The sequence below is a fragment of the Trachemys scripta genome, chromosome 1, assembly GCF_013100865.1.
Source record: "Trachemys scripta elegans isolate TJP31775 chromosome 1, CAS_Tse_1.0, whole genome shotgun sequence".
In the NCBI taxonomy this organism is placed as follows: Eukaryota; Metazoa; Chordata; order Testudines; family Emydidae; genus Trachemys; species Trachemys scripta.
This window is the reverse complement of record NC_048298.1, coordinates 128,783,837-128,804,685: the sequence shown is the minus strand read 5'-3', so window position 1 is coordinate 128,804,685 and position 20,849 is coordinate 128,783,837. Positions and strand designations below refer to the sequence as shown.

The 20,849-nt window shown below is 43.5% G+C and overlaps 1 protein-coding gene across 1 annotated transcript in view; it reads right to left on the bottom strand.

The window, feature by feature from the left end:
* Window positions 1-572: 572 nt before the first annotated feature.
* Window positions 573-20,849, bottom strand: part of ANO2 (anoctamin 2) — a 297,002-nt gene continuing 276,725 nt past the window's right edge. Inside the window, 5 exon segments of the mRNA XM_034784822.1 lie at window positions 573-2,030; window positions 2,819-2,924; window positions 9,894-10,075; window positions 12,066-12,118; window positions 12,226-12,378. Coding sequence (XP_034640713.1) covers window positions 1,749-2,030; window positions 2,819-2,924; window positions 9,894-10,075; window positions 12,066-12,118; window positions 12,226-12,378 — 776 coding nt within the window. The 3' untranslated portion in view covers window positions 573-1,748.

Here is a 20,849-nt window from a genome sequence, read left to right as displayed (position 1 = left end):
ACAGGGGTTTTATGACAATAAATGTGTTAAAGATTTTAAGGGGTTCAGACACTATGTTGATGGGGGTAGATTATTTTAAATCAAAATGATCTTTTCCTGTAGCTTGCCTGCTTATCTCAGTAAACTGGAAACAGCAGATAGACATAGCCAGTAGTTTATATTCACGACATTGTGTGAAGAGATTTTCAAGTAAGGATGAGGTCAGATGCTATAATACTGCACATTCCTGCAACCTTAAAATGCATACCTGTCGGGCTGAGTGAATATCATTGTGTTACAATGAGTCATTTTTTAAAAAGCAATTTTTCCTTCCTGATGGACAGGTGAAATTCAAAGACTCCAGGACTATATATGAAATTATCTTGGAGATTTAAACAAAAAATCCAGTCAGATCATAGAAATTTCTAAGTTGCCCCATCTGAAAGAGCACGATCTTTCTTTGTTTCCAAAGCATTCTGTGCAGCAGTATATGTTAGGAGAGATTCCTCTACATGTGCTTTGAGTTGAGATAGATTCAGAAGGTCTATTAAAAGCAATAAATTTTTTAAGAAAGTTTTATTCTTAATCCATAACAGAATAAAATTATTCATTAGGTGCATTTAGATAAAAACCTAATTAGTGAACCTGTTTTTCCTCTCTCAGTAGAATACAGTTATGCATAACAACATCGTGATTTACAGTAAATACACAACAGCAACTTTTTGTTATTTCCGGAGCAACATACATGAAGATATTGTCACGAGTTACAAGGCTTCATTCTACTTTCACTTATACCAGTTTTACACCAGTGTTGATATCAACAGAGTTACTTCAGATCGACACCAGTTGGAGTTGAAGTCCCAGTTTAAGTGAGAGGTGAATTAGGCCCAGAGTATTTTGCTCAGAACAACAAACAGCGATGTGCTTAGCTAGTTCTATCATCTTTACTTCTTTCAGATGCTTATGTTGTGAGCTGTCTCTGCTTATTATTCAGGCTCCTGCTAAGCCAACAACTGTAGGCCAAAGTGCTCAGTAATCTTAATTTTTTTCTCTTCCTGCTATTTTGCGCCTTTAACCATAGCTCTGCATCGGGGGTGCTGTGGTGAGCCCCACTGCAGTAAGAGCACCAAGAGGCATTGTGCATCACGAAGGCACAATGATTCCTAGAGCCTCCGGGTGTGCAGAGAGAATGTGTTTATTGCTACATCCTTTGAGAGGATGCAAAGTTCAGCCCCCTCTGTGGCTGGCCAGCTCTGCTGAAACATGTGTGGTAGGGTCTATTGCCCAAGACTCTTTGGAGTATATATTGCCCTAGGGGCATGTTAGCAGGTAGCAATCCTTGCACTCAGGAGAATGCAGGGATTGGGATTGTGGCTGGTCTTGGCACCGAGAATGCAAGAGTGGGGAGGGCTCCTGATTACTGATATTATGGTAGCCCGAGGAGTTCCTGCCATGGACCAGAACTCTATTGTGCTAGACGCTGTACTCTGCCCTCCCCATTTCCCATGCTTCTGTGCAAGGGCCAGCCACATCCATAACCTGGCTCTTTAATTTGCATTGAATAACGCTGAAAGCGCTGCAGCCCGGATAGCGTATAAAATGTTATAGAGAAACTAACACCTGAAGTTTCTTGAGAAGTGACAGACTCCCTCCTCCACTCTCCCTGCCTAACAGTGCCTCCCTCCCTCACTCCAGTTTCAGGATCACATCACACAGTAAATATACAGGTATTGCACATGTTCCATGGTACATTTCCTCCCCCTAAGGAGTCATACTTCTGTGTGCTGTGAGCTAAAGGATGTAAAGCTGCCTCGCTGACTCCGGCTAAACTGGCAGAAGCTTGCCGCTCGGTTCCTTCGGCCCTTTGTCTCGCCTTTGTTTCGGTGCTTGTCACGCATGATAAAGCTTTCGATCAGTTTCAGCTTCTCATGCTCTTCCTTCAGGAAGAAATCAACAAGCATACTCTTCTCCTTTTTGATTTGTTCGCTGATGTCCTTGGGAATGTCAGGAATCATCCAGTCAACCAGCGCGCTGAGGAACATGACCAGGTTCTGCAAAAGAAAGAGCAATAGAGCATACGATGCTAGCTAGGCTGGAAGGGTCTGTAATACTCAAACAGGCTGTAACAGAATCAAACCTCAGTTACGGAATACTTAGAAATGTCCCATCAACCCAGTGGCATATTACCATTCAAACATGTCATGTTTAAGCTCTGTCTGAAATTAGGAACCTAAATAAGGTTCTGATTCAGGAAAATGTCCCAGTTCAAGAAATCACTTATGCATGTACTTAACTCCCACTGAACAGAATGGATGAGTTAAATGCATATTTAAGTGTTGTCCTAAATATAAGGATAGACTTAAGCACATGCTTAAGTGTTTTGCTGAATTGGGGCTCAAGTGGCCCTGCAGGCTTATTCCACGCACATGTTCAAAGGTACTGAGCACCAAGCGGCTTAGCTGGTAGAAACCAAAGCTCTCTATCCCAAGAGCAAGTATTGCATGGGTAGTAGCAATACAAGCATCCACCGCACATTGTCCCTCCATTGTGCTTCATCCGTGACCTGAAAAGACCACGTTTAGGTCCAACAAATCTCCATGCTCATTCCATCCTCAGTTTCTCTGCTAAGAAGGAGGTTTTTGTGAGGTGGATACTAGCGCTGTCCACAGATTAGAATCCTGAATCTCAAATATTATGGATGCGCATGTGTAGCGGTACTGGTGGTGCCAGTGCCTGTAGTGTACAGGCAAGATGAACTGCATGCACCATACACATACATTAGCTTATCAGAGGTGCTTTTGTGCGTGAAATTGTAATATGGTAAACTCAAAAGACTTACCTGAAATAGAATAACAAAAGCCAAGCGAGCAGATAAAACTGACCAGTACTGCTTAGAAAATTCATATGGATTTGGGGACCAAGGTGGTTCTCTGTAATCCTTGTACCTGCCAGTGAAGATAGCTTGGTTAGCGCACACTTTCCAGCAATTGCCACCTACAGATTACACTAATTGCTTTGATAAAACAACTTTGCAGCAGCTTAACTCTAGAGAATTAAATCCCCCGAGCATTAGGTACTTCATTCCACACTATTAGTTACAACTCCAGGATCCGATCTCAGTCACCATTGTAGACCTGGAATACCTCTATCGAATCCAACAGGGTTACTCTGGTTTTACACAGCTGTAACCAAGATTGGAACGTGGCCCTAATGGTGAAAATCTTCTAGTGTGGTTGGATTTCCTTTTGGAAAATAAAATATAGACCTGTTCTAGTCTTAAACTCACCTCAGTGCAGAGGGTCTGACGTGCTGCAAATATATAATGAATAAAGATATACTGCAGTGTATTAAGATCAAAGAAAGCAATTAGTGGCTTGTGCAAAGATTGGTGTTCGAACCTGTTTTATTTATAACTATCATTAATATTTTGGAAGAGGAAGTAAACAAGATGTTAATAAAACTTGCAGATGCTACTAAACTGGAATGTTTTGTGAACATAAAAAAGGACAGATATCAGACAAAGAGTGGTAAGAAATTAAGGCAGGAAATAAAAATAATTTTGGAAAACTGCAAAGTAGCATAAATAAAACAAAACAGTTAAAGAGAAGATGAGATACAGATCTTGGAGGGACACCCTTTGAAAGCAGATACAGTGGGAAGAGCCTAAGGCTGACAGAGAACAGCAAGTTAGCACACATTTGCAACGTGACATGGCAGCAGAAAAGGACAGTGTAATTTGCAGCTGCATAAGCAAGGGCATGATGGAGCTAGGAGGTAATAGTTCTTCTGTAAACAGCTCAGATTAAAAACCACACCTGGAATACTACATGGGGGACCTCAGGATGAAAAAAGACTATTGACAAATTGAATGCAATTCAGAGAAAAGCAAAAATGATCAGGGGCCTGTAGAGACTGACTTACCAGAAAATATTAAAGCACTGAATATATATTGCTCAATTATGGTATGTAACAACCAAGGTTGGACATTATAACTATCCACAAACTGCTGAAGGATATAAACACCTGAGGCCTGGTCTACACTGGGGGGGGAGTCGACCTATGAGTATAGCGTAGCTGAAGTCGACGTATCTTAGGTCGACTTACCTCGCATCCTCACGACGTGGGATCAACTGCCGCCGTTCCCCCCTCAACTCCACTTCTGCCTCTCACCGCGGTGGAGTATAGGAGTCGATGGCAGAGCAATCGGGGATTGATTTATCATGTCTACACTAGACATGATAAATCAATCCCAGATAGATCGATCACTACCCGCCGATCCGGTGGGTAGTGTAGACGTACCCTAAATAATCCCTTTCAGTCTTAAAGGAACAAGAAGTGGCCGGTGTGGCTTTATAACAGACTGCCTCAAAAATCTGAAGGCAAAAAGGAATGTGTATTGGAAACAGAGAAGCCTGGAGGAAAGTAAACACAGATACAAAGGGTCAGTTAAGGCTGGAAGAGAATGACGGAGTAAAAAAGGAAGCTGAATCAATGTTAGACATAGCGGTTAAGAGAAATAAAAAAGGGCCTTGTACAAATATATCAGTGGGCTAAAATGTAGTGGGCTTAAATGTAATCATAGAGTCATAGGAAAGGACCGCAACAGGTCCATCTTATCTAGACCATCCCTGACAGGTATTTGCTGTTAAAAATCTCCAATGATATAGATTCCACAATCTCTCTAGGCAATTATTACAGTGCTTAATTACCTTGACAGTTAGGAAGCTTTTCCTAATGTCCAACCTAAACTGCCATTGCTGCAATTTAAGCCCACTGCTTCTTTTCTTATCCTCAGAGGTTAACAGCAACAATTTACTTCCCTCCTCCTTGTAACAATCTTTTATGTACTTGAAAACCGTTATCATGTCCCCTCTTGGACTTCTCTTTTCCAGACTAAACAAACCCAATTTTTTCAATGTTTCCTCATAGGTCATGCTTTCTAGTCCTTTCATTAGTTTTGTTGCTCTCCTCTGGACTTTCTCCAATTTGTCCATATCTTTCCTGAAATGTGGCACCCAGAACTGGACACAATACTCCAGTTGAGGCCTAATTAGTGCTGAGTAGAGCGGAAGAATTACTTCTTGCTTACAACACCCCTGCTAATACATCCCAGGATGATGTATCCTTTTTTTGCAATAGTTTTATACTGTTAACTCATATTTAGTTTGTGATCCACTATGACCCCAGATTCCTTTCCTCAGTACTCCTTCCTAGGCAGTCATTTCAAAACTGGATGTGCTATTCTATTTTTATTTTAAATTGGTCTTTGATAAGAAAAAATAAGGAAGAAATGAGTGACCAGTTGTGAGATAGTGATGGCTCTCATCAGTGTTTTGAAACTGTGGATCATAAAGCAGGTGAATATGGGAATAATTGGAAAAAATGGAAATCATACAGATCTGTGAGTCCAGATGATACGGATACCAGGTCACTAGGGAAACAGCTCATTCAAAAAAAAAAAAAAGCTTCACAGGTCCAGTGCAAAAGGAAACAGGTTTATGCTAAAAAAAACTCCCTTTAAAGATTTGTATCTGCCTTCTTTCTCTTCTGAATGTGCGTATGTGACCAGCATGTTTTCATGTACTCCATTATTGCGTGAGATTATAAAGGTTAAAAGGACTAGGGCAATAAAAATGACATATAACTTAACACAGTTTGCTTTTAATTTGCCTTTAGCAATAGCTACACAAATGTCCTTCTGCTCTGAAAAATCATTACAACCAATGATATGCAACTGATTAGCATCACAGCAATGTTTATTTGGAAGTCGTGCCAAAGAGTTCACAGCATTGCATAAAATGCTGCTCAAAATATTCGGAGAATTTATTCTGGATGTTCAGTGGGAGAATTTTCTAACTTGTTATGGTTATTTTTAAGATACCTTAATCTCTGGTAATGTCCGTAAGGAGCAAAATTCAATCTTATTGCAACTACATTTATCTCCAGAGGTCACAGAAATCTAAGAATAAGAGAGGTCAGCTTGTTCCCAACGTATTTGCCAGAAAAAGAAACAGTTTTTTTTCTAGTAAAAGGGACACTGTTTGTAGCATGTCTCCTGGGTTTGGAGTTAGATATCCTATGTTTTATCACAGTTAGTGTTCTAGCCAAAGCTGTGACTTTGATAAGATTTCACTGAGGCGGGTGATATTCAGAAATGACCAGCAAACTTGCTAATATCTTCCCATAGTATTTTCCTGATAATTAAAGGAAGAAAAATGTTATCATTTGTTTCTCACTGAACCAACATCAGATTAGTCTGGTAGAGAGTCAGACTTTTAATTTGGGTTTCTTGTTTTCAGTACAGGAGACACTTTCTGCTCAGAGGGAAGAATTGGAATGTACCTGACATGCAGCTCCAGACAATGAACTAGAATTATATCTGCTATGATTTTGCTCTGCTCTTTGTTTTGCAGCCCTATCAAGGCCATGTAAACCCAAGCAGTGCATTTCATCATTGCTGCCAGTGGACAATCTTCTAGGTAAATTAACAGTCATACACCAGACAATGAAGCTGTGAGCAAGTCCAAGTAACTGGAATCAACACCAAGATACCAGAGACACCACTGAAGTGAGATGGCCATGTCACAGGAATGATTGATGAGAGACTACCTAAAATAATAATGTATAGCCACCTTGGGCAACAAAAATTGGGGGGATGGAGGAGGGGAGAAGGAATGCTTCACAGACACTTGGAGGACAATCTAAAAGCATGTAATAGTTCTGTATTGTGCTAGAGAGTTATTTGCTAGCAACATAGAGAAATGGAGGAGATCAGGGCACAAAGAGAAGAGCAATTTGGCAAAAGGAGGCCCAGAGCATAGCTTTAAGACAATTATATCTCGCCTGCCACAGACGAACAGGTGAGTAGAAGATAACACTGAGCAGAGTCCCCATCACCAGCAGTGCTTTTTGGACGTGCCACACCATTGCTTCCCACAATGTCCCTATTAGCCATCGGAGGATTTTTGCTCTTTCTACTGTCTCACAGACTTTAAAGCCAGAAGGGACCATCATGATTATCTAGTCTGACTTCCTGCACATTACAGGCCACGGAACCTCACCCACCCATTCCTGTAATAGACCCCCAACCTCTGGCTGAGTTACTGACGTCCTCAAATCATGGTTTAAAGACTCCAAGTTACAGAGAATCCACCATTTACTTTAGTTTAAACCGGCAAGTGGCCTGTGCCCCATGTCCTTCCTCTGGGTTTCAGCGGTCTGCTTGTTACAAGTGCTGTCCACTCTCACAATGACTCAGTGCTCTCTCTTAGAGTATGTCTACACTACCCGCTGGATTGGTGGGTAGGGATCGATCTATGGGGGATCGATTTATCACGTCTAGTGTAGACACGATAAATCAATCCCCGATTGCTCTGCTGTCAACTCCTGTACTCCACTGTGGCGAGAGGTGAAAGCGGAGTCGACAGGGGAGCGGCAGCAGTTGACCCCGCGCCATGAGGACGCGAGGTAAGTCGACCTAAGATACGTCGACTTCAGCTACGCTATTTTTGTAGCTGAAGTTGTGTATCTTAGGTCTATCTCCCACCCCCAGTGTAGACCAGGCCTTAGTCTGCTAATTGGGTGTTGCAGCCCTCATCGCAGGACATTTGCACTGTTCTGGCTTACCCACCCACCCTACCTACTACTCATATCTTGGAGCCTGACCATGTGGCCCTTACTCACTAGAGTAATCCTTACTCCGTGAAATCAATGGGATCACTTGTACGAGTAAAGATTATTTACATAGATCAGGATGGCAACATTGGATAACTGTTCACATTCCACACCAAACAATGACAACTTGGATTTCTCTTCTTGAAAACAACTACTTTACACATGTGGGACACTCCCCATTGACTCCACAGCTAGCTAGTTATTAGCCTTTTCTGTCATAACAAGAGCCACTTTTATAGTTTATATAAAAGACAGGAATACTTATATAGTTCAGTGGCCACCCTACAAAATGTCCAGTTGCTTTAGATAGCTGTAATAATAGGTGTATTTACAATATTGCCTAGAAACTGCCTATAGTATGTATAGAGAAATGTAGGGATCACTGCAGCTAATAATGAGATATTTATCTAAGACAAAATTAGTTAACCGGTGTCGGGAATGGGAGGGTTTCTAACCAGGAAATACAGCATGATTTCTATGCTGACTCACAGTATTACATGCCAGCATCTCCGTGTTCAAGATACTCTACGGATTTATGAATATAAAACGATTAAAGTATAATGCTGACAAAGTTCATTGACACAGAATAGCTCAGCATTCATATTTTAAATATAATTAGATTTACTTATTCAAAATAGCCAGTATAATGCCATGCCCACAAGCTTTGGCAGCACCATAGTGGAGACGTGGGGCCAGATTCAGATCTCCCTTAATGGTAATGTTCATCAGAAATAACTTCACTGAAATCTATGGAGATACTGTGTTATAAAACTGGTCCAAAGGAGAACAGAGTCAGCCCTCTGGATCTGATGTCTAGTTTTGGTATCTAAGTCCCCATTTCAGCTATGGTTGGAAATAATAAACAGGCAACACCTTCAGCCGTAGCGGCTTAGGGGCTGTGGCAAATGTGGAGGACCCTGTAATAAGTTTTACTGGGGTGATGTTTTTGGTGTGAATGGTTTGCTTTAACTGCTCCTCACTAGGGGCATGTCTGAAATAAGTCAGGCAGAGGGGGCTCAAGTGGTCCCTTATCGGCTTCTATTAAAGGGAATGCTAAAGGACATTGCCAGAACTACTAGCTCTGCTGATTCTGGCTCAGTTCCCCTCTAAGCCTATGGAACTGGTTTGAACAGGAGGGGACAAAACTCCCAAGCAGTGAAGACGTCTGGGGTGTGAGGAGGAACTTAGAACTCTCATGGGATATAAAAGGACATTCTCTTAGGGATGCACGGGGGAACCAGATTGAAAAGACACTCAAGCAGCAACCCGTTGACATGTCTGGAGAAGCTAGGCCTGCCTAATTCCCAACTAAGATGGTGGGACTTGAGGTAAAATAGACATGAATGTAGGCTGTTTGTGTTTTTACATCCCTTTTTCTGTAATGCTTTGTTCCAGCTTCGAAATAAAAGTACTTTGTTCTAACAAGGCTGTTGGTCCCCATTACTGGTCACAGGTTCCTGAAGGGAGGAAATAGGGTTCCCTAAACCCTGTCACACTTGCAGGGCAATACCAATTGGTACTGAAGCTAGATCCTGGTTTGAGAGTGGAAGAACTGAGTGATTCCCTTTGATACAGGTAAGGGCAAGAGGCCCAAGACCTAAACTGGGTGCTCTTGGACAGACCAGAAAGGGGACAGAAATGCAGCTAGCCCCATAACTGAGGCTGGTGTTAATGACCGCCACTAGGGGTGTTCTTCCAAATACTGCCTCACAAGCCTCCAAACTTTGGCTTTCTGCTCGGCTTAAGGGGCAACAGACTAAATATTGTTGATAGGTTCTGAAGGGAATTCCCCCTAGTGTTCCTTATCAGAAAACATGGTATTAAAGCGAGTGACCATGAGAAAGGTGTGGGTTTTCAAGCAGGGGAAAGCGTAGGGAAAACGGGACCCTGTAAGGGAGGAAATGTTGTTCTAATTAGAGGGAGTGTGTTTTTAAGGTGTGATCTTGCTTCCATTCTTATCTATGAGAGTTTTGTCCTTGATGTCAGTGGGAAAATAATTGAGGTCTAGGTTTTTATGTTCAGCAGAAGTCTTGGATGAAGCTGTTCATTCTATGCATGGAGGCACCACTGGATTTTGCATTTACATATTCTAAAAACCATATCTGAATTAACTAAGAAGATCATAGTTTAAAAGAACAGAAAAGCTTCTCAGGTCTAACTCAGAGAGGAAACACTTTTATCTAACATGTGACTGAAACAATTGACTTTACCTCCACCAAGTGTTGTTAGAGCTACTTTACCTGCAGAATATAACTTCCTGTTCAAACTGTGAGATGTCTGGCTGTGTTCCAGCCTTGAGATGACTAACATTGAAGTATGAGAGGGTGTGATTGATGAAGCCATGCATGGTTCCATTTTGACTGTATGCATATTGATACACAAGGCGTGGAATGAAATCAGATGTGACAGAGATTACAAAAGCCTGGGAGACAAAAAATAACCCAGTGAATCTACAGATGATGTGTTTTGGATTAATTGAATTCCGGTTATAATTTTCATGTTCAAATAAATATAGAATAATGATGATCAGTTTTGCAACCTCACAAGTGAGAGAGGACTTGCCAGACACAGCAAAGAATAAGTGTTTTTAAACTACATTAGCCTGCTGTCTCTCTCTCCGGGCAGAGGAAACTCGTGGGATTGTGGGCGGCACATGGGTTTACGTGCCCTGCCAGATTTCTGCCAAGGTTTATACTTTTCTTTTCTTTTTGGATTCAAAATTGTACCCTCCCCCCCTTCCACCCCCCCTCTCCCAACTATCAACAGTTACGTGTCGCCTCTGTCTCCAGGGAAAGTATATAGCTAGGCAGGTGGGACATTTTTAAGAGCAAAGAGTAATTACAACAATTGCCTAATATATACTGATCTTAATCCTGCCCCCATTGATATCAATGGGAGTTTTACCACTGACTACAAAGAGTGCAGGAGCAGGACCACAACATACATAACAGCCAGATCCTGAGCTGGTATAAGTTGGCATAGCTCCAGTGAAATCAGTGGAGCTACACCAATTTATACCAGCTGAAGTGTGGCCCATAAAAGACAAATTCTCGATTCCCTTGCTCCATTCTAAATCTGGAGTAGCTCCACGAAGTCAATGGAGTTTACTCTGGTGTCAAACAGATATGAGATCAGAATTAGCTCCAGAAGCATTTAGAATGTGCAAATAATAGTTAACTGAGTGCCATATTCTGCCACCCTACTCTGTGAATAGTCCCACTGAAAAAATGATACTTGAGTAAAGATGATAGAATCTGGACCTAAATATTTTTTAAACTCAAGTATGCGCATTTTCACTTTCCAGCTACCGACAACAGAGGGGCAGTATACCTGGTGTTTTAATTAAAGCACTTGGAGAATACAAGCAACTAGAGTATGTCTGAAAATGTAAATAACTATAGGGCCTGATCCTGCAATGTGCACTTAGGTAAAACTGAGGGAGGTAGCGTGGTTCTGCTGATATGGCTTAGCACTGGGAGTGAGAGATCTGCATTCTATTCCTGGCTCTGCCACTTGGGCAAATCACATCATTTCTTTGCACATCAGTTTCCTCGTCTGTGATGATATCCATTTTCCTTTCTAACGTGCTTTGAGATCTATGGTGAAAAAGTACTGGGTATCATTATGATTAAACCCCAGGGGCCTGATTCTCATGTATACTAAGACCTTGTCTACATGGGAAAGGTTTACAGTATAACCTAAGGTGTGAATTTAAACCAATATAGTTATAATCAGCATAACCCCCCCCCTCCCCCAAGCAGACACTCTTTTTCTGGTATGGGTGACCTTTTTCAGTCTAACATATGTTGCTTGAGAAGGGGTTTAAGGTACACCAAAAAATGCCACTCTTATATTGGAATCAGAGTGTCTACTTAAGAGGTCGTACTGGTATAACTAAACATGTATAACAATAGCTGCATAACTGGCAAAACTTTTTCTTTGAGATAAGGCCCTAGGCTCCTTTACACTGCTCAGGTAAATTACATTCACACTGACTTCATCCAAACTTATATTTACACTGCCAGAGAATGATGTGACTGTGTCTAAGCATTAGAATACCTAGTTCTCATACAGCATTTTTCATAAATGAGACTTAGTCCTCTATTGGTGTGCTTGGAATTCTGCCTGACTAATAATTGCAGGATCCGGCCCATTAATGTGTGATTCCTGTATAAATTAATCTTCATGTCCCACAAAACATAATAATTCAGAAACAGAGATGAGTAAATGTACATGTCTCATGTAATTCTGATTCTATGTAACATTACATGATGTTTTAAACCCAAGGAGTAGCAAATTGGGTAAGTTTTTCATTGTATTTTATGGCAATTGAAGAAAGTAGGCATTGCTCAAAATTTAAATTAGGCTTAAGGGAAAAAAATAAGCTCATAAAGTCATAATCAAATACTTACATTAATGATAACTGAAAACTTTCCAATACCACTCAGAATGTTATACCAAATTCCTGTAAGAGAGTTAATAGCAAAGCTTTGTTACAGGATTAATCTTAATTTCCTCTTTCAAGGTGAATTCCAGGTGTTACCATCATTGCAATGATTCTTCATTACGTACCTATATCTTTTTCTCTCACTGTGTCTGGCCTCCTTAACTCAGAAACAAACTTTTTTGCATCCAGCCGAACTTCTATGATGTTGTTGAGAAGGGCAAACACCGGAGCCAGAGGGAAGGAGGCAACGAAGAGCGTGACAAAGCCAAACTGGATAACTAGAAGAGAGAGACGTATTGTTCTGAGAGAAGCTTTGTACTGGCATATTAAATATATGTCTGCAGGAAATCAGCTGCTGAGGTTTGTGTGTTACAGGAAATATAAAATTCCATTTCAAACATTTCTGTCCTGTTGTTAAACAGTACAACAAACAAGGTGAGGCTATGAAAGAAAGAAGGGCTTGTCACTGTGTTTTTATAATGGTTCTGATATTGCTCCTGGTCTCCAATGTGCATACGTGGGCCAGAGTAAATATTAGTCTAATGAAGGAAAAGTAGCATGCATGCTATTTTCCTTTTAAATAAAATTATCTTGAATGAGGCCATGTTATCCTCTCACTGTTTGTTGTAGAGGAGAAGTAATGCATATAAATAGGGAGGGGAAATCCATGAGGCAACAGCCCCTATTCCCAAGACCCTTTGGAAGACTGTCTGGGCAAACTACCTGCAGTAGGTGTTTGGGCTCCGAGGTGAAACTATGGTATGGCCACTCTCTGTGGTATCATCCCCCTCCATACCTTGGGGCATTCTGGTGCAATTCCCAGTAGAAGCCAATGCTGTTCATCACATCATAACATTTTGCATTCCTGCTTCAGGAAGTAACAGCAGCCTAACATGGAGGGCCTGACCCTGCCCTAAGCATAGAAACCCTAAAATTTCTACAGATCCAAGAATATCTGTGGCATTGAAGGGCCACAATCCTGATTTCTTCCAGGAATACTCTTTTACACGGAGGGGATGTTGCCTCTTGTACAGCACCTAGAACAGTGAGGCCTTGGTCTATGACTGGAGCCCTGGGCACAGGGTCGTCCCTTGGGAGGTGCGTGGCCCAGGGTGGAAATGACGGATTCATCTCTTCCGGGACCAACTGCACTGGCCAACCACACCAGCCCATGGGGCCCCCCAAAAAGCGGCGCCTGGAGCGGTCGCTCTGATTCGCCCTACCCAAGGGACAGCTCTGCCTAGGCACTACCACAATACAAGCAAACAATACTTCAAGAGTTTAAACTCTTGGCATTTCCTGAATTGTTTATGCCCTTCCCATGGGGGCAGGGATGATCTGGACGTAAGTAAGAAGCTTTATTCTGCAGACAACTTAGACACCAATTTTCAGATCCTCTCCCTGCAAAGTGGAATTTAGCAGAATGAATATATTTTTCCAAAGTCCCCCAATGTTTCAAAGATAGTTAAGACCATGAACAGTGCACATTGGGCCCAATGTTGCCTGAGTGTCCTTAATTGCTATTGCCTTCAAAAGCAGCAGAGGACAGTCAGCTTGCAGGATCAGGTCCCTTTTGGGCCCATCTGGAGAGGTGCTGAGCCAGCACCTGAGGAATGATGACCTCCTTATGCTGTCGGTGCTGACCAGCTGCCAAGAAGCCCTAAGCACCATTGTCTCCCAATGAAGACGCAGGACTTGATAGCGCTCTCACCATGCAAGACTGGTCCTCTCTTTGTAAAATGTAACACAGAACATTATTTTAATATAAAGATGAGCTCTTATTTCCCAAAGAAGGTAGCACAGGGTGGCATAAGGAGAGACTGGCTGAGAGGCATATTGCACAGCTGCAATGGAGATAGCCACAACTAAATTAAACTAATTGTTATATAAATAGTGCTACAAATAGGATTTGAGTGGACTGCAGATATGCATTGTGGCTTCTTTGTAAACAGAATATAAGGTCCCTGTACAAGCTCGCAGTCCATTACAGCAGATATCCTTTGCACTTTTGGAAGAGAGAAAAAAAAATGGAAAAGAAAACTAATCCTAGCATAGCAGGACTACTCAACTGTTTTCCTTAGAATAATTTCCTTTGGCACTGTTGTCACAGCCCACAGCCAACTGATAAAACAGCTTTCCCCAGGATCTCTTTTGTACCCAGCTTATTTTTTGTGTACCTATTTCAAGCCTCATTATGGTCCCCCCATCTCCTCTCCCAGTGACAATATATTTGCACAACAAAGCATTATCTCCATGATAATTGTGGCCTTGGTTTGCCATTTTCAATGGTTTGCTTTAGGAATAAAGGTTATATCATCCTAACATAGCATGATAGGAGCTATTTCAACATACAAGAATATCTTACCCTCTAAATTATAGTTTCCTGAATATTTTATGTTCAAATCAGGAAAAGGAAGTAAGGAAATAAAAACAGATGTTAGAGAAGTATCTTAAAAACCTTTGAAATGCTTAGAAAAATATATAGCACCAAACTGTGCTTTATTTGTTCTGAAGTGAAGTTAGCAGGGCTAGAGCTGAGTGGAATCAGTAAAAAAGTATTTGCAGTGATTTGTCTGAGTATAAACCACAAATACTTCCTGTGATATTATTTGCAACCATTTTAATTCATTTCCTAGGAACATCTGCATGAATGATGTTTTAGTTCATAAAAGAACATTCAAGGTACACAAACATCTTCTGGATGATTATGTAAACATGCCTTCATACAAAGATCCATGCCAGAAATGTTTGTGTGGTCATGTTGAAATCGCTGTATTTCCTTCCTTTTATTTTTAAATTAACGTTTCAATGACCCAAACAAGTAGCAGAAACACTACCATGTGACTTAGGTTTTGTCTACACTGCCCTGCAGGTCCAACTACGGGGGTGTGAATAGCAGCGCGCAGCAAAGTGCTGTGCTTTAACTCCCCCCTGTGGACGCTGTGGGCACAATGTAAAGGTTCCTAGATCACATTAATGTAGTCCTGTGAGGGGGGAGTTATACCACAACACTTTGCTGTGCACTGTTATTCATACCCCCCTGTAATCCGAACTCTGGGGTGGTGTAGACATAGCTTTAGATGATCAGTCACTTGTCATGAAAAACAAAACATTCCATGATACAGTCAAAACAAATAGTTTGTGCATGATCCAGGCACTGAAATGTGTTTGTTTAAACTATCGGGGGAGTACTGATGAATAACAAGTAGGTTACTAAAGCTTAAAGTCTGTGCACTTTTATTTGAGGACGTAAAAAGAGGCTAAATTCACTGAGGCCTGGTCTATACTACCCGCCTGAATCGGCGGATAGAAATCGACCTCTCGGGGATCGATTTATCGCGTCCCGTAGGGACGCGACAATCGATCCCCGAATCGGCGCTCTAACTCCACCAGCGGAGGTGGTAGTAAGCGCCGCCGACAAAAAGCGGCAGAAGTCGATTTTGCCGCCGTCCTCACAACGGGGTAAGTCGGCTGTAATACGTCGAATTCAGCTACGCTATTCACGTAGCTGAATTTGCGTATCTTAAATCGACTCCCCGCTGTAGTGTAGATGTACCCTGAGAGTTCACTTCTGCTTCCTTAGGCACGTTTAGTAGCACTAACACAACTACCCCCATCCTATTCAATGTGAGTAAATGCATGAGTACTAGCTACTCCACCTAAGTAAGGGACACAGAATCAGGCCCAAAATAAAATCATTCATTGTAACTAGTTCAGTCACACACACACACGCACATTGAGTAGACCCCATTTATTTCAATGGCATAATCAGACTCAAAGGAAGCTAACTGTTCATGATTCTGCCACCCTTATTCACAACCCTCAGGTAGTCCACTGGATTTCAGAGGGATTTCTTATGAAGTGTTACTAAAAGTGAACAAGGATGGCCAAATCAGTCCCATTCTGAGTGACATTCCAAGTACTCTTAGAGAAACGGTAGCCTTGAAATATACAACCACAAGCTTGGCAGGGAAATCTAAGGGGAAAGTACAGTTCACTTCTCTGTGGCAATAATGTATACAACATGCCTACGCATAACATGCCAAGATGACACTTTAAAATCCAATCTCAATATAGAGATTATAGAAAAATGTGGGCCTCTCTTTAGTGATGTGTCTTTTGTTGGTGCCTCAGACATATTCTTTTTGATGGATTTTCCTGCTTGAGGGGAAATTCTTCCAAACCTCCAGAATGCATGGCCCCATCGCCCTTCCCATTCCACACCCTTCCCTGTTCACAGATCCCTGGAGGTGTGTACAGACCTCTGCATGATTACAAAGGACACAGCTAACTCTGCCTTTCTCTATGGGTGGGGAAACATTCATGCACTGAAGGTTCCCTGCATACACACATCTTTAGGACATGCTCTGGCCCTGAGTAAGGACCCGAGGATTTGCCCAAACTGGAATTTAAAATGTAGGTGGTAGTGAAATAGCCAATGTAGTAAGATGAGGCCCTGAAACATAAACTCTTGTGTCAGAGGCCCAGTCTGAGGCCTGAAGCCTAAACCAAAGTACTTCCTGGCATTGCTAAGCAAAAGCTGGGCTGTGAGCCAGAGGCAGGCCTCACTCACAGAAGTTGGCGAGAAGAGGGTTGTTAGCAGGAGGTGCAATCACATATCATAGAATCATAGAATATCAGGGTTGGAAGGGACCTCAGGAGGTCATCTAGTCCAACCCCCTGCTCAAAGCAGGACCAACCCCAACTAAATCATCCCAGCCAGGGCTTTGTCAAGCATGACCTTAAAAACCTCCAAGGAAGGAGATTCCACCACCTCCTTAGGTAACGCATTCCAGTGCATCACCACCCTCCTAGTGAAATAGTGTTTCCTAATATCCAACCTAGACCTCCCCCACTGCAACTTGAGACCATTGCTCCTTGTTCTGTCATCTGCCACCACTGAGAACAGCCAAGCTCCATCCTCTTTGGAACCCCCCTTCAGGTAGTTGAAAGCAGCTATCAAATCCCCCCTCATTCTTCTCTTCTGGAGACTAAACAATCCCAGTTCCCTCAGCCTCTCCTCATAAGTCATGTGCTCCAGACCCCTAATCATTTTTGTTGCCCTCCGCTGGACTCTTTCCAATTTTTCCACATCCTTCTTGTAGTGTGGGGCCCAAAACTGGACACAGTACTCCAGATGAGGCCTCACCAATGTCGAATAAAGGGGAATGATCACATCCATCAATCTGCTGGCAATGCCCCTTCTTATACAGCCCAAAATACCATTAGCCTTCTTGTCAACAAGAGCACACTGTTGACTCATATCCAGCTTCTCGTCCACTGTGATCCCTAGGTCCTTTTCTGCAGAACTGCTACCTAGCCATTCGGTCCCTAATCTGTAGCAGTGCATAAGATTCTTCCGTCCTAAGTGCAGGACTCTGCACTTGTCCTTGTTGAACCTCATCAGGTTTTTTGGGCCAAAATCTCTAATTTGTCTAGGTCCCTCTGTATCCTATCCCTACCCCCCAGTGTATCTACCACGCCTCCCAGTTTAGTGTCATCTGCAAACTTGCTGAGAGTGCAGTCCACACCATCCTCCAGTTCATTAATAAAGCTATTAAACAAACCAGCCCGAGGACCGACCCTTGGGGCACTCCGCTTGAAACCGGCTGCCAATTAGACATGGAGCCATTGATCACTACCCGTTGACCTCGACGATCTAGTCAGCTTTCTATCCACCTTACAGTCCATTCATCCCATACTTCTTTAACTTGGCGGCAAGAATACTGTGGGAGACCGTATCAAAAGCTTTGCTAAAGTCAAGGAATAACACATCCACTGCTTTCCCCTCATCCACAGAGCCAGTTTTCTCATCATAGAAGGCAATTAGGTTACTCAGGCATGACTTGTCCTTGGTGAATCCATGCTGACTGTTCCTGATCACTTTCCTCTCCCCTAAGTGTTTCATAATTGATTCCTTGAGGACCTGCTCCATGATTTTTCCAGGGACTGAGGTGAGGCTGACTGGCCTGTAGTTCCCCGGATCTTCCTTCTTTCCTTTTTTAAAGATGGGCACTACATTAGCCTTTTTCCAGTCATCCGGGACCTCCCCCGATCGCCATGAGTTTTTATAAGTGCTAATAAGAGGAACTTGTGCCAAGATGGCACCTGGACATCCCGATACAAGGACACTCTACAGACATAACAAGGAACAGGCAGGTGCATCTTAAAGACAGGGTCAAAAGGACAGAATGATGGATAGATCTGTTTGTTTGAAACAACATGATCAAAGGGGAGACAGAACCTTAATGAGCCAAGAGGCTGTACCTCAGTACGTCAGGAGGGATGAGTAATTTGTCCTGTAACTGTATAAAAGTAGGTCCCGGAGTACGTATCTTTGGCCAGCCTAAGGGGCAGTGGAAAGTCCCGCCACTGACTGAGCTGTGTCCATTGCCAGGGGGCACAAATTCATAGTATGTCTTGTAGAGTCTATGGGAAACTATTACTGTGCTTCGTTTGACAATAAACCTGGCTCAGGTTCCTTCGTACCTTACTAGAGTATGTGGTCTTTGGGGGTTCTCTCGGGGTTTGCTGTGTCAGCTATCTGCGCAGAGCCGGGGCAGAACACAGAGGGAACACGCACACGCAACCGACTGTTATCATCGAACAAGAGCAGAGCACCAAACCGGTAGCTACTGACAACAGGCAACTGGGATGGAGGTGGGAAATCTGAGATAACATCATCACTGATTTTCAACTACAAGATCTTTTGTTGTGGTTTCTGAACAGAAGTTTTATTGAGAAATAATCTGGTGATCACTTTGCACTGGACTGATTGAGGGTCACCACTTGCCATACAGGATGAAGACGTTGGGTCAAATTCTGGGGCAGCCAGTAGCAGGAACGCTGATCTCCTGGATTCCACCTCCTGACAAAGTTAGGGTATGTCTACACTGCAGTCATAGAGCAGGATTACAGGTTGAGTAGATATACCTGAGCTAGCTTTACTGTAGCTAGCACAGGTTCTGGTAACGGTGAAGCTTTACTGTGGCTTCAGCACAGGTGGTACAAGTCCTCCCAGAAGCTTGGGTAATTACAGTACTTGCAGGGCTAGCTTAGCCCATGCTGAAGCTTGTGCTGTCATGGCTTCACTGCTCCAGTACCTGAGCTAGCTAGCTAGCTAGATCAAAGCTAGCTTGAGTAACAATAGCAGTAAAGCTGCACCAGCCCGGGCTTTATGTATGAATGTCTACATATTCTGCAGTCATACCTCCTGACTGCAGTGTAGACATACCCTTAGAGCAGAAGTGGGCAAACTGCGGCCCACGGGCCACATCCGGCCCGCAGGACCCTCCTGCCCGGCCCTTGAGCTCCTGGCTGGGGAGGCTAGCTCCCAGCCCCTCCCCTGTTGTCCTCCCTCCCCCGCAGCCTTAGCTCGCTGTGCCGCCAGTGCTCTGGGGGGCAGTGCTGCGAGCTCCTGCCAGGCAGCGTGGCAGCGAGAGCTGCCGGCCTGCCCTGGTGCTCTAGACTGTGCGGCGGCGTGGGTGGCTAAGGGGCAGGGGATCCCGGGGGGACAGGGACCTGGGGCGGTTGGATGGGGCAGAGGTTCTGGGGGTGGTGGTCAGGGGACGAGGAACAGGGGGGTTGGATAGGCCTGGGTGTCCCAGGGGGGCCTGTCAGGCGGCAGGGGTGTGGATAGGGGTTGGGGCAGTCAGGGGACAGGGAGAAGGTGGGGTTGGATAAGGGGTGGGGTCTCAGGGAGTGGTGGTGAGCGGACAAGGAGCGGGGGGGTTGGACGGGTTGGCGGTTCTGAGGATGGAAGTCAGGGGGTGGGAAGTGGGAGGGTGCGAATAGTGGGCAGGGACCAGGCTGTTTGGGGAGGCACAGCCTTCCCTACCCGGCCCTCCATACAGTTTTGGAACCCTGATGTGGCCCTCAGGTCAAAAAGTTTGCCCACCCCTGCTTTAGAGTCAAGAGTTTATGTAGCAATTAGTGGAAAGCTTTTCTAAAGTTTAGATGAAGGGTTCACTCCTGCTTCTATTAAAATCAGTGGCAAGACTCCCCTTTGATTTCCAGGGGAAGGCAATAAGGTACAATGTCTGTCACCCTTCCCTGACACCCAGTACAAATTGATGAGGAAAGTGCCTACAGTCAAAGGTTATATTAGTGCTGGAGAACCCCCTTACAAGTGTATCAGGACAGAAGTAGGTACTGAGTGGGGAATCCATGGAAACGGGGCCAAGGGAACCATGTTGTCAAGGGACTCAATCTTGAATGGTGCTAAATAACACTGTAGCCAAGCTGAGCACAACACTTAAGCATGTGAATAGTCCCACTGATTTCAGTGGCACTACTCACAGACTTCAGAGCTTGCTGGATTAAGCCAGAATGCCCAGGATGAAGCCCAAGGAGCAAGGGTAAAGCTGCAGGGGATCTAGAAGTAGTGCAGATGCATACTGCCACCATACTTTATTTATTAGTTTATTTAGATTTAAATAACAAAGGAGACAGCTAGCCAAGGCTCTAGGCACCGTAACACATAATTAGTAATGCAGTAAAATCCCAGCACCATTGAAATAATCATTTCAAACAGGAATTCAGCCAGCCATGTAAAAAAAAACAAAAAACTCCTGCTCACCCCTTCATCATTCTGAAAAGCACACCCTCAGCCCTCTGCAACCCCCCGTCAGAGACACAATCTCTGACAGGGATTGTGCTGGACCTACAGGAGATGTACAGGATCTGTGTACGGGGGTAGTAGGCAGGCAGACTCCCCAGCTTACTTTCATCCCCTCCTGATTGAAGTCTG